The 14721-nt window shown below is 36.2% G+C and overlaps 1 protein-coding gene across 15 annotated transcripts in view; it reads right to left on the reverse strand.

The window, feature by feature from the left end:
- The window catches only part of MACF1 (microtubule actin crosslinking factor 1), a 150401-nt gene that overhangs the window by 73934 nt on the left and 61746 nt on the right, over nucleotides 1-14721 (reverse strand). For 14 of the 15 annotated variants that reach the window (XM_072417871.1, XM_072417784.1, XM_072417828.1 and 11 more), the window contains exons 20-36: nucleotides 14555-14680; nucleotides 14302-14454; nucleotides 14062-14216; nucleotides 13855-13981; nucleotides 13587-13770; nucleotides 12822-12985; nucleotides 12558-12736; nucleotides 11943-12081; nucleotides 11665-11858; nucleotides 9980-10142; nucleotides 9659-9742; nucleotides 9426-9533; nucleotides 9252-9350; nucleotides 8994-9134; nucleotides 7442-7530; nucleotides 7226-7361; nucleotides 1287-5726 (exon numbers count right to left, since the gene is read on the reverse strand). In XM_072417871.1, the coding sequence (XP_072273972.1) occupies nucleotides 1287-5726; nucleotides 7226-7361; nucleotides 7442-7530; nucleotides 8994-9134; nucleotides 9252-9350; nucleotides 9426-9533; nucleotides 9659-9742; nucleotides 9980-10142; nucleotides 11665-11858; nucleotides 11943-12081; nucleotides 12558-12736; nucleotides 12822-12985; nucleotides 13587-13770; nucleotides 13855-13981; nucleotides 14062-14216; nucleotides 14302-14454; nucleotides 14555-14680 (6681 nt within the window). The remainder of the gene's footprint in view (nucleotides 1-1286; nucleotides 5727-7225; nucleotides 7362-7441; nucleotides 7531-8993; nucleotides 9135-9251; nucleotides 9351-9425; nucleotides 9534-9658; nucleotides 9743-9979; nucleotides 10143-11664; nucleotides 11859-11942; nucleotides 12082-12557; nucleotides 12737-12821; nucleotides 12986-13586; nucleotides 13771-13854; nucleotides 13982-14061; nucleotides 14217-14301; nucleotides 14455-14554; nucleotides 14681-14721) is intronic. The other variant, XM_072417853.1, reaches the window with a different exon arrangement.

The following is a 14721-nucleotide window of genomic DNA, read 5'->3' on the forward strand; positions in this document are numbered from 1 at the left end:
TATTCTGTGTTTTATGTAAACATTTGTACAGAAAGATGAAAACAGCAAAATGAAATGTAATGCACAGCTTATTAGACTACTTGTACTTTATTTCTATATAGTAAACAGGTGATAAATGTAGTTCCAAGAAGTTTTTTCTGGGTGTACAGTTGATCAAGGGTTATAAAGCAATAAAACTCAAAGCTACGGTCCTAAACTGATAAGTAATCCCATTTTTTGAGGGTTTATAATAAAATAAGACTTATCATAATTCAGCTGACATTAAACCTCTTTGACTACAGTCTCTACTCAGTGAATTAGTATCACCTCTGCGCAGTGTATGTTTATGAATAACAAGGATAGCTGACCATACTTCTAAATATATAGATGTGTGTGTATTTGAACCATATGATTCTTTACCTAAAGTTCTACTTTAAGGATTAAACTACTGTAATCCATACAGAATACAACAGCTACAGAAATTAGAGAATGGAATTATAACAAAAATAAATTTGGAATATTTTTGGCCTATCTTTGATATAGGAATCTTGCCTTAAGCTCAGTGAATCGTTTCATAAGCTAATGAATTCTATTCTAATGCAAAGGTAAATAATTTACTATGAGAACAGTGTAAAAAGAAAAAAGAAAAAAGGAAGCCATGTTACAAAAAAAATGAAGCCACAATAAAATCCTAAAGAACATAACACATAATGGCTGCTTGTACCAATGTACTAATATTTTATATACTATGAAACAAAGGAAAATAATAATTTGATAATAGAGTAGTATCAGTTCACATTTATGTGTTAAGAACAAAATCAAAGTATAAATTCATAGCTTGTTGTAATCTGTACCATTTTTTGTTTGTAATTATTATACTTATATATACCACGTTATCATTATACTTTAATAATTTCACAAGTAATTATGGGAATAAACTTCTCTATATAAAAAAGTTGTTTTGCCACATATAAAACCCCTTCTATTTTTTCATAAATTGCATTTGCATTAGCTGGTATGTAGAAATTGATTGAGGTTAAAACTGTAAGAGGAGGTAACCAAGATCCTTGGGGAAAGGGGGTAATGTGTAAGGTGTCTTAATGTGGTGTGTTTAGGAGGGCAGAGGTTTTTTAGATAAGGACTGAACTTGTACTTTTATTTTAGGAACCACTGTATCTAAAATGTAACTTTTGGCAAACTGCTATAATTTGTTTTTATCATTAAACATTTGCTTGAACGAAGAAGCTTATTAAAAAAGAGTCAAATGTACTAAATTAATTTCACAAAATATAATAAAGCGTTTTTACCTTGGGTGTTTCTTCTGTCGATGACATGGCTGTTTCGGGTTTTTCATAATGGGCATGTTCTTTCGTTGGTGTGGGAATGCATTCTGATGAAGTTATGGGATGACCTTGGCATGTGCTCGATCGCTCTCCATTCAGTATGTTTTCCTTATTTGAAGACAGGTCATTGTTTTGGAGTCTACAGATCAATTCAGACTCTTGATGTTGGACTGGACTGTGAATAGTAGTTTCCACGGAGCTTTGTACAAACTGACCAGAAGTTTTAACTTTTTCCTGTGACATTTTGTTGACATTATCAGAAACAATAAATGTTGGCTGTGAGCCATTATTTTTGATACTGGGCTCCTTTCTGTTTACTGAAGTTGGCTTTTCAAGTGGCTGATCTTCTATGACAACATCTTGATCTATGCATGCAAATTGATCACTGAAATTATTTTTGCATTCTGCAAAATATTCCAGCTGTGCTGGGACCTCATCTAAAATGTTGTTTTCTAGTCTAACAATCAAATGGTTTTCTTCAGAAAGAATTTCAGAGTTTGGTAAAACATTTTGAACACTTTGGTTTTTTGAAACTAATTCACTGCTACTTATATGTTTTTCTTTGTCGGGTAAATTAGTAGGGGCTTCATCAAGGAGCAGATTCTGGGTCTGGACTTCCAAGCTTTGCTCATGAACCTTTGAGTATTCTTGCACCCTCTTTCCGTCAACATTCGTTATCACTCCATCAGAGTGCATGTCACCATCTGATTTCAAAATGAGTGAGCTATAATCTGTAGTTACTGGTGCAAACTGATCTACTCTTGCCTCTATATTACTAATTCCCTGGGAATCTGTCATATCTAAACATTCCCTACCTAGCAAAGTTTTAGTTACAGTCATAGCATTACTGGTTGATGATACAGTAAATTGTTCGGTGTCACCAACTGCCTTTTGAATAAATGATGGAGATACCTCTTTACAGACCTTAATAGAGCCATTCATGTACTCATCCTGCTCATTGATGCCAACAATGCTTGTTTTATTTTTTCCATATTGAGAAGAACTGATTTCCATTATTGATGGTTCCTCCTTAATATCTATCTGTGGATGTAAATTGGAAATTTTAACATCCAAAACTTGAACATCCCCTAGTATGTTTGACTTCTGGGTATTGGGTTTTACTAGTTCTCTGGAAGGCACAACGAAGGAATCCGGGGCTGCCACATGATCTACCAACTGAACCTTTTCATTCTGACTAACAGCTGGAATTTTTGTATCAATAGTGCTTTTTTCAATGCTGTGACTTTCCACCTGCAGGTCACAAATGTGTTTATTCTGATTTAAAGGAACCACAGAAGAGGTGAGTTTGGTTATGCTGTCTTTAGATGCACATGAAGATTTACATTCATGTTTTGCTAGTAAACCAAGCTCCACATATTTCTGTCCAGTCTGAACATCAATTTTACATTTCTTTAACAAATCTGTGTATGGCAGAACAGTGCTCTCTTGCCTAGAGTCCAGCAGAGTTGTGTAATTAGAATTCTGGTTTCCTTCAGCATTTGCTTTTACTGCTTGTAGGTCTCCTGACTGATACAAACATTCAAACTCTGAAAGCTCCTCAAATAAATCCTGATCAATCAGTCCAAGTTTAAGAGAATCTATCACAGAAAATCTCATTCCTGATAAATGATGTATGATTCCACCACCTTGGATTTGTTTAGTTAAAAGATAAATAGCATCAGGCCTGCTAATCACACCTTGACTAATCGCCTCAACCACAGACAAGGGCTTTTTAAATTTTGAATCAGTAATCCCAGTAGCTTCCATCTGAAGGCCTAATAGTTTTTCTTTAGTGGTTTTGTCCGTGCTTTTTCCCTTAAAAACTTTTTCCAACTTTATGAGTTCTTCTTTGTCAGAAGGATTTATCAAGTTTGAACTAGATGCTAGTGTGACAGATATTCTTTTGCCCCGTTTTACATCACATATACCACCGGTGATGACCTGAACTTCCAAAATCTTCTTGGCTATGTGTTTATCAACAAGACCAGATTTCAGTGACTCGTGCACAGAATAGATCATGTTTTTTTCTAGATCCACAATTCCACTTACAGACTTATCAGAGGTAAAAACTTTTTGTAAAAGATTTTCATCCATCAAACCTTCATCTATTACATCCTGAATTGTTAAAGCTTCACATGTTTGAGAGTCAAAGAACCCTGAAAACAGCTTTACCCTTTCCATAAGTTTTAAAGCAGTGTGGCTAGAGATGACACCTAGAGCTACAGCATCATTAAGAAGAAGTTTACATCCTGAATTTGAATCAATGATACCTCCACCTATTAGCTGATCAGACAAAATAGATAAGGTATGTTCTTCTTCCATGTCAAAGAGATATTCTTCTGTAGCAACTTTTCCAAAGGTTAATGAACCCTCCATCTCACTAAACTCTGTTACTGTTTTGAGTTGGTCTGCAACTGCTGGAGGTGCAACAGTTCTGTCCCCTGAACAGCTCATATCCAAACCCGGTGAGGCGTCTGTAACAGATTTTTCTGTTATGTTAAATGCAATTTCTATTGGGAACTCAGCACCATCTGTTACACTGTCAGACAATGATGCAAACTGAGTTTGATCCGCAGCTGAAGCCTGCCCAGCAAAAGGCATTTGTGGCAAAGCAGTAAATCCACTACTGGACTTAACAGAAAAGTCTAGCTTTAGAGTAGGTTTAGCTATATCATCTTCCCCAAGTGTTTCTAAACTTGTTACGTGAATATTTTCCTGTGCACTATCATTAATGACGTTATGTAAAAACACTTGTTCATTTTGAGTATGGAGTACATTTTGAAAAACAGAAGGTTCATTGCATGCTTGGGGAAAACCTGGACTTGATGACATACTGTTTTCCCCTGGTGGACACGGCTTTGTCTGTGGCACATTCACTGTGTCTGAGTTTAATTCTTCAATTGTTGTAGGAAGTTCAGGGTTTCTTGTCTGCTCATGATCATGACACTTTTTCTTGGCAAGGTCTTTCTTGTCAAAACTTTCTTCACTGGAATTGTTTTTCTCCTCCGCTAGGAATAGCTCAGATTCATGGTTTTCTCTGCTGTCAATAAGCAACATTCTTTGTCCATTATGAATGTTTATGTAACTGAAGTCCTTTATATTAAACATCAGTTTTCCTTTATCGTCTGATTGTGAATTTGTATTAATTGTCAAAGCAGTGCTGTCAACAGGATATAAACTGGTATTTTCAGATACCGGCGTTGGCTGGACTACAGGCTCTCTGATGTTTTCTGCTGTTGGACACTGTGCTAGATCAGGAATAGTGATGGACTGTAACATTTTGACACTGCTTTCATTTAGGATACCACATTTCATAGCTCTGTCCCAGGACATGACTTCTCTCTTTTCTGATATGTAAGGGTTTTGAATTCTGTGCCTGTTGGCAAGAGTTTGTGTAGCCAGGTTATTAGAAACAATGCCATCCTGAACGGCATTTGATACTGAAATTACTTCACCTGTTTCTGGCCAAATAAATCTCCTAAAGGAAGATACAGACTCCAATACAAGAAGAGCCAGCTTTGGAGCAACAAAGTTGAGTTTTACTGCCTGATCCAAAGAAACTCTTTGTCCAGTTGTGACATCTATAATGCCTCCATCTTGAAGCTGCCTTGTAAGCAGTTCACAAGCCATATCTTTGTCTATCAAATGGTATCTTAAGGCTTCATCTACACTAAGTCTTTGACCAGTTTTGGGATCTACAATTCCACCAGCAAACAACTGGGCCTCCAGCAGCCTCACTGCTACTTGCCTATCAATGAGTCCTTCTCGAACTGCTTCAAAGATGCTTACTTTTTTGCCTGACCTTAGACATACCACACCCCCAGCTAACTGCTTAACTGGGAGAAGTCTCAGCCCAGTGGACTCATGAATAATGCAACTCTCCATGATTTCAACCAGACTTACTCGTTTTGCTCTATTTGGATCAATGACATTTTTAGATGAGGTCTCCAACTTTTCCTTCAGACCACTAGCAAGTAACACATTTTTAATGGGCACGTCTAAATGAGCAGCTTCACCTGTAGATGTTAATGTGAACAAGCCACATGCCAAATATACATGCAATATTTTTAGTGCAATGTTTTCACAGATTTTTCCTTCTTTTGTAGATCTAATAAGAGGCAGAATTCTCTCTTTTCCAGTTTTATATTTTGCTAACAATGTATTAGCTTTGCTTATGTCCTGAAGACAATGGAATAATCTAAGATCAAGTAAGTTTCTCTCAAGAGCTTCTTCCAATGGTAATCTTTCACCAGTTTCAGAGATAACCAAGCCAGTCAGGACAAGCTGTACTTCTAGAAGTATGAGGCCGGTATCCTGGTCAATAAGACCTTTCTGCATAGCCCAGAAAATTGGAAAGATCTCCATAGAACCCAGGTCTATAACTCCAGCAATAGCAGGACACTCCTAGAAAAGATAAGAACTCTGTTAGTGCCTGCACCAATTTTCAACTTATAATAAAATCTTGGTAGACAAAATAAAAATAAATTACAACAAAGCAACTAAACAGGTAAATCTAACAACAAAACGCACAAAGAAGACACCATGCATTTCAAAGCCTAGAAAGACAATAGGACAAAAACTATAGCAAGCACCACAACCAGCTAAGTGCCAAGCTGCATACAAGATACAATTGCATTAAAAGAAAAATACAAATAAAAAAATAATATTAATTGCATCTTCAATCTTGCGTCTTCAATCACAAAAAAAAAAATAAACCACCACCAGATGCCTAATAAAGGTAAGATACACTGTTTGATTAGATGTACCCCATGCAATTTATAGTCCAAAAATTATATATATATTTTTTAGCAAAAATCAACTTAAGAGGCCACTATAGCACACATAGTTTGCAGATTAATAGGTCTGGTAGATGACTAGCTGAATCTAATACCTTAAAAGTTGTGCTTTCATGCATATCATCAGAACACATTAAAAAGGGAACACAGATCATAGACAACATTAGGAAAAGAGGAAAACATAAAAGGTGTTTACTTACCAGAGGTGAGGCGAGTGCCATGGAAATGCAAGACACAAGAGAACCTTACGCGAAGATGTGTAACATACAGGAAAAGCTTTGGTGTTAGCGTCCAGCATGCCAGCATTGTTTGCAACATATAATCCCCACATACAGGGATCTTCCACTTCTCTTTTTTGTTTTGAGACATAGAGGACCTTGTGTAGTCCCCCTAGTTTGTTAGTTAAACTGATAAGCAAGGATGCTAGTTAATTGTTTTTAAGACAAAAATAGGACACATCGTGCTCAGTAGAAAAAAAAACAAAAACACTTTCACATTGTTAATTTTGTTGCACTGTATAAGAATTGTTAAAGCAAACGGGAATTGGTTAAAAGAAGAACAAACTTTCCTAAAAGACAAAACCATAGTAGATCTACGGCTTACTTTGACATTCACATGCATACATTAAGACAGTAAAACCAACATGGAGACAAACAGTTAATATGTGTGAATGACACAATATCCACAGAAAAGCACAACAAAATCTGATTTTATTTACTAGGTGAAAACACGTGAGAAGTGAGAGGGGCAGGAAAAGGAATCAGACTAGGAAGCTTCTGCTTGATGACAGAATTATACATTATTAAGGGCTTTTCCATCAAATTTCCCATACAAAAACCAATCATTGTTTTAGATAATCCTTGTGATGTCATTCAAGACCACTAACTCGAAACCAAACTGCAAGTGGTTCCTACAAAAGGCAAATTCATTATTTGTAACTAGAGGCCTCTCACTCCTCCCCGTGCACAGAACACACAAATGATAGATCATTTGTGTTAACCAACTGGTAATTTACTATCTAAATGTCATCTATGTGATATATTGGGATTAAATATAGATATAACATTTATACAACTGCATACTAACAAAATGTTCTAAGAACAATACCTTTTGCTCAGCTTCACGAGCAAGCTCAGTATGAAGTTCCTGTATCTGGTTACCAGACTCTTCACAAAGTCTGTTATATGTTGCTTTTAACTCCTGGATCTGGGAAGATATCTGCGATCTCTCCTCTGGTGACATCCTGTTGACAAGAAGAATGGGTAATTACCAAGCCAGAATAATATGACACGGCAGAACCATAATGAGAACTCCAGGACTTACTTATCACCATTCTTAGCCAAGAAGATTTGCATTGATTTCACAGCTTCTGAAATGTTCTCCTTTTTCGAGAGCAGCTCTTCGCTTAAAGCCTAACACACAGAGAAATGGATTTTAAGAACATTGTCATTAAAAATTGCTTTGTCTTTTAACTCCAAATATGAACTTTAAGCAAACCTAGACCCAAATGGCCCAATCAGCACACAAATATTTATAAGCTTAACAGCACAAACAGAGAATGGTCTTTTCAAAAGGTATCTGCTTGTATATAGTCATAAACGTTACTTTCTACGCCTAACTTTAATTTTAGGGGTCCTAAAATGAGCAAATCAATACTAATATATAATTATAGTATAAAAAGAAACCAGTCTACAGATATTCAGCTGATGCACAGAAGCACTTTATTCTATCAAAATACAAATGTCATGTAAACAGCACTCTTGGATACATTTACTGTAGAAAATGTTAACATTTGCAACAGGGTAAAAGTCATGAACAGGTGGTCTTTATGTGTTTTATTAATATCCAATCCTTGTAAAATATAGGTCACTCCCATATTTAGTTTCCCATTTTACTTATAACTTTTCCTACCATAAAAGGTGGGTGGGAAAATATAGAGGTAAGGAGATTCATCTACAACCTACTATGGACAAAGTTCAGGTGCTGATTTTGGCTTTTACACCTATGTTAAATTTAAAAAATTTCTACATTGGATTTATCCAGGAGTGCTAGTAAATAAAGGGTGAATAATAGTTATGAATAACTTAAACTGTATGCAAATCCACCGAATCTATAGCATGTCCTTTTGCATATTTTTGAGGATATTCATAAGTTGTACATTTTGGACTCTATTTGGAAAATCAGACATTCCCCTGTGGGAATATTCCAGATCTATGTGTTTGAAAGGCAGTATTTGATATCCACCAAGCAATCTTTGAGGGAATGTCGGATTACTTGTTTAATAAATAAAGCCCTTTGAGTAAGTCTTCTGATTGGTTCTTCTAACACTAGATTCTAAATCAGATGGCACTTTTTTCTACTTATTCAGTAATAACAAAAAATGTCATTTCTTTGGTACCTCCACTGTCATTTCAAAATAACTAGTTCATTGGTAACCAGCAGTAAGACAATAATGAATGTTTGCTTAAAAACTGGATATTGACATGGGAAAGGGTCAGGTTTTTACTGCATCCTGCATCCCTACTAGGGAGCTTCACCAGAATATGCTGACACTTTAAAAATACAAATAAATAATAATCCCGATGATTACTGCCAAAAGGACTCTCAAAATGTGAGAACATCCAAGTTGTCACTGAAGCAGGAAAAGAGGGGAAATATGTTCCAGTGCAACAGAGAGAATATTCCTTTTTATATAGAAATCTCTTCTCACTTTTTGTTGCATCTCACCACAGGATGTAAAGAAAGCTTAAAAAAGAATCTATTGAAAACTAAAAAAAATTAGATTTAGATATACTTTAATACTACATGTTGTATGTTGTGCTAACCGTACATTGTGTGTGTATATATAAAGAAGAAAGACTTGTGTTTAACATACCTGTTTTTCTGAAATGGATTTCTTTATATCAGCACTGTTTGCACTTTGTGCATTCGATACAACTTGAGCAATTCCTGCAACCCAGCTGGCAAGCTGTTTTAAACCTTCAACCTGCTTCTCCTTTTCCTCCTCAATAACTTTCTGTAATGAAAAAGAAAAAAAAATATCCATTTCAGTAAAAATGACAACAGGAACAAAGTTGCTATAATAGATGAACTACCTTGAAAAAGGAGGCAGCATTAGTCTACAAGGTTTTACCTCTTCCTCCTCTAATCTCCGAAGGGAGTCACTGATGTACTTCACATGCTGAGCAGTCAAAGTGACCAGAGCCGTGTAGCGGGTACGCAGATCCATGAACTGTGAAAAAAAAGGTTAGTGTGGACTCTAATAAAGAAAAACATACATGAAATACTGCCAACTAATTCTGCTTACCTCTTGAGTTATTACATCTGAAGATGACAACATCCGTCTTCGTTTCATTGGAGACTTCTGTTGTGATTCTACAAAGGCTTTATATGTCATTAGCTGCAGTTCATAGTCCTGTGTCAGAAAAAATAAGAGGTTAAATAAAGATAGAAATGGCTCATTACATCCAGTATATAACTTTCATTAATCATGTGATCTAATCTTAAACAATGTGTTTGGTTAAGTTTTAGGTCACTAACCTTAACAGACACAGAATATTGTTGTGAAAGGGTCTGACATTCATCCAGACGTGACTGATTCTGCTCTATTTCGGCCGCTAGAGCCTTAAAGAGGAAAAAAAATGTATATGATTAAGTATTGCCACTGTGCTGTAACAAGCAATTTAACTAGTTTATACTTGCTTTGTAAGATTCTAGACCATTTTATACCATTGTGATCACAGCCAGTGTCTGGGAAAATACAAGTAATTTTTTTATTTTTATATTTAGTTGTGGTAACAAAGTAAATTGCGTATCTAAACTGCCTCTCACTAATGTTGAGTAAAATCCCAACATGTTTACCGTCTGTTGACTGAGCTGCTCGGACAGAACTCTTCGATCCTCTGACTGGCCTGGTTTCATCTCTTCTTGCTGTGCTTTAGTTGTCTCTATCCATTGTACCAGGCTGTCATGGTGCCTTCTATAATTTTTAAGCACATCTTTGATCGCTGCAAGCTCCGATTGCCTAAAAAAAGAAAAGAATAAAACTGACGTTTAATATGTTCCTATATTTTGCCTCTTCTGGTTCCTTTCTTTCATGAGGCATTAGGCATTTTTTAACAACTATGCAGCAAGCATTTAAAGCACACAGTAAAAAGGTAACATAACCTTTAATGCATTTTCAGTACAAGAGACCAGCCTGTACAGCCATGAACAAATCTGTAGCACCTTTACAGCTCACTAAAAAAAACTGTCTCAAGAAAAGTGATGAAAAATATCCCACAAAAAAGCAAAGCAAATATGAAAAGAAATTCAAATATTGTCCAAACACATTTGTTGGTACATCTAAAAAAAGACCATAAATAATTTTAGAATGACTTTTAAAACTAGCTGTTTTCTATACATTAGTATTACACTTCTCCAATCATTCAAATAGCCATTCAGCCCATTGAGATAGTGAAAAGGACTGCAGCCAACCATTTTGGCTATGGCTCTATGGCTGCAAATAGGGAAAATTACCACCAAAATGACCAAAAGGATAGCAAAACTAGTGGACAAAAAGCCATGGACCACTCAAAGTTAAACATTGAAATAAAAAGTCAATGTCCACCGGGGTTTTAACGCACAACTTTTTGAGTGACAATAGGCTAATAGAGGAAGACCAAGAGGAGCTGTTACAATAAAAACATTAAAAAAAACCATAGTGGAATTTGCTAAAAAAAAAAAAAAAAAATATTTATTGACAACCTTCAATACTTTTGAGAAAATGTATTTCAGATGAGATTTTTGGATAGTCACTTTAGATTTAAGAGCACCATACCTAATGTGAAACATGGAGGGAGTTCAGTTATCTTTTATGGCTGCTTAGCTGAAAGCGGGAAAGGGGAACAATGAAATCTCAAGACTATCAAGACATTGAAATATACTGCCCAGTGCTAGGAAGCCCTGTCTCATTCACAGGTATCTTGGATCTTTCAAAGAGAATAAAGATCCAAAACAGAGTTAAAAGTAATGGCTAAGAATAAAACATTGGACTATTCTAAAATGACCCTCTAATAAAGCCCTTATTTGAATCCTATTCAAAACCCATTGAATGAACGTGCAGTCTGAAGAAGGCATCCTTTAGGCTGTACTTGCTGGAGGAGTTTGCTTAAGGTCAAGCTACTTGTTGACACATGTAGAAGTCTTCATACAGCAATCACATCTTTACAGTGATTGCCCCAAAGTTTGTAAAACAAAATATTATGTTAAGGGTTCCATTATTTTTCTTCATGTCATTGTGTTTGCTAAGTTTTGAAAGATTCTGTTGAATCAAAACTGTAAACAAAAGTTTGAATTTGTTAAACTCCAAATAAACACTGATGGCTGCCAAACTTGTGTCAGTTTATTGATTTCAAAGATTAACTTATTTCAAAGACAGTTTTTTTTGTTTTCTCAAAAAGGAGCATCAACTGTACTTAATTACTTAAAGAAATTAATTAATTATATTACTTAATGAAAGATGGAAATTCAGCTTTAAAGATAAAGAAATAAAATTTAAGAAATACCTTGTTTCTAGCTGGGTATGCACTCCACTCCATCTTTCACGAAGTTTGGAGGTCTTTTCCTGATACTGGTCCACATCTAGACTTCGTTCTTGTGTTTTCTGATTTAAACGGTCTCTCACTTCTTTTGCTTTGGCAACATCCTCTTCCAAAGAAGAAATTATGTTATCCTTCTCCATTGCCTCTCTCATCCATTGCTTAAAAAAATAAAAAAAAAATTGTGAATTATTAGCACTATTTCTTCACTGTTTTTTGTAACATAAATTGCACAGATCCCTTACCTGTAACAAAACTTCCTGACATTGAATAGCTGCTGGATCTGCTGGGATTGTATCTTCCTGACTCAAACGTGCTTCATATGTTTTTACCAGCGCTTCTGCTCCTTGCAGGCTACGAATAACGACATCTACTGTCTTAAGCCTACAGAAATAGAAATCACATGTTAACTAGAATTTAAAGCAGCAAGTACTTCAATCATATAAACATAGACATTTATACAATTCTGCTACAAAAATGCTAGGCAAGTGACTTGTCTATGAGATCAATGATAAAAAATGACAACCTAGAAAACATTAACAAACTTTGGCTTTAAATTAATGTCTCAGGTTGAACCACCTTGCATTTTTTTAATTGTTTTTGTTATTCTAAAGGGCAACTGTGTCAAGATCTGGATCATTCCACATAAGAGAGAAAAGCACCCAAATCCAAGAGTTAGACACCAGGGAGTAAAGTATAAGATGGAAAACTAAATTCAGATTTTGTTTTTTTAAAAATATACTTGCTGCAATCTACAGTAAATATTTTTGGGAGAAATTACCCTTTAAACATGTCAGTTTAAATGGTGGATGAATTCAGTAAATAGGACCACATAAGCTTTGGGTCTTCCAAGCACTCACTTTTCTAAGAAAACAGAAGACAAGCCATAGACATGGTCCATTTTTCCAACCAGCAGATCCAGCTGCGAGCGGACATTTGGAGTACTAGAGCCAGAGGGAGACATGTTGAGGAAATGGTCACAGCGTTCAGAAACAAGTGACAATTCAGATTTTAACCTCTTCAGTTCCTCCTGCATCCTCTACAAAAAAACAAGCAAGTGTCAGAAATCAGTCAAAACAGTAAAACTGTGTGGGGACATTTTTACTGGTTAAAATAGTACTGACCTCTTGTTCAGATATTTGGAGAGCACTTTCATGCACAGCATCCAAATCGCTACCCAAAGCAGTCTGTAATCTCTTCACCAGTCGCTGTTCACAGTCGTCCAAATGTAAACGAATGTTTTGAAGCTCTGATAAGTAGGTTTGTGCTACAGACTCATCTTTATCTTCTGTAAAAGGTATACAAATATCATACCTACCATTCAACCAAATTACCATTAGCACCAATCAATTAATAAAAAGGCATAATAAGAGTCTGGATGCCAGCAGTTTGCCTACTGTAAAATCCTTCAAAGCTATGTCTGGATAAAACAGAAATCATAATATTACCCCCTCAAATTCCAAATCTCCACGACATATTTTTAACTGTTAACAACACCGTCATTCCTCCCTTCTCTCAGGTACGTTGTCTTGGTGTCACTTTTGATTCTGCCCTCTCCTTTTCCCTCCATATTCAGAACATTTCCAGGTCCCGTCACTTTCACCTTCACAACATCTCCAAAATCTGCCCCTACCTGTCCCCAGAGACCACCAAACTCATTGTACATGCTCTTATCTCTTGTCTGGACTACTTTAACATCCTCCTCTCTGGTATTCCACTAACCCAACTCTCTCCCCTACAATCTATTATGAATGCTGCAGCCAGACTCATCCATCCTTCCCACCGCTCTTGTTCTGCTGCATCTCTTTGTAGTTCTCTTCACTGGCTTCCATTTTACTTTCTTGAATAGGACTTTAAGACTTTCCTCCCTATTTTTACTCGTTCCTTACCAGTCTCAATAAGGTCCACAAGTTTTCTGCATTGCTCCTTACAAGTCTCTACTTCTTGTTCCATGTTTAGACGGTCAGTAGGTGAGAACATTTGGGAGTCTTTGCTGTCCTCCATGAAATCATCCAGATGTGACTGAAGACTGGAAAGAGTCTGTAGCCTTTCTGACAGAGGAAGGACCCTAAGCTGAAGACAAGTAATGACTTGTGAGAAAAGACATCTGGCTTGTGAAAGATTTCAGAATCATGCAAGCAAAAAAAGACATATCACCTTGTCCATGTTCCAACTCTGAACTAAATCAATGTCCTTCTTCAAATAATGCCATGATATTAAACTCTTTGTGTTTACATGTAACTGATGCCAAAGAGCCATGACTTTTTGATAAAGCTGTTCCACTCTGCAAAATACAAGAGGTGTCATAAGAACACAAAGACAATAATGGGAAACAAGGGTGTGTTTAAGGAAAAATGTTTTTACCTGCTAGCCATTTCCATTGCTTCTTTATTCAGTGGAGGAATGAGGAAACATACAGATGGTACCATGGCCTCATTTCCAGTAGTGCTAATCACTTTCCACTTTGTCCTCTGAGAGTTATCTTCAAGTACACATTCCTCATTTCTGCTGATAGTAATCTGACATCAAGAACAAGCACTATATTAGTCTTGACAAATTCACATTTACTTTGATGCTACCAATATCCTACAAAATCTATCCTACCTCTATTTGCCGATAGTCACAAATTGCTTTGATAGGCAGTGTGCCACTTAAACTATGTTCAGGGTTCCTGGGCTTCAGCTGCACAATGTTCTTGGACCTTCCCATCAGGCTGGCAACTGTACTCTTAGAATGTATGAGTTGCTCCTTCTCGTCCTAGAGAGAATTTACATCTTGTGAGTGTGACATTCCTGAAAAAACAATTCACACATACTAACAGGGCAACATGATAAAAGACAATGGGGGTTCATCTAACCATAGAGTCTTGCAACATGTCTTCCAGGCGGTTCATACTAGTGCTGCGATCGCATGAATACTTCCTCTTGATTGACTCCTGGAGTTTTTGCAGATAAACGTCTGAATCTCGTACATCACTAAAGAACTGTAAGATGACAACATGTAATTTTACTGTTACCAGCAAAT

This window comes from Pyxicephalus adspersus, chromosome 1 (assembly GCF_032062135.1).
Source record: "Pyxicephalus adspersus chromosome 1, UCB_Pads_2.0, whole genome shotgun sequence".
NCBI classification, from domain to species: Eukaryota; Metazoa; Chordata; class Amphibia; order Anura; family Pyxicephalidae; genus Pyxicephalus; species Pyxicephalus adspersus.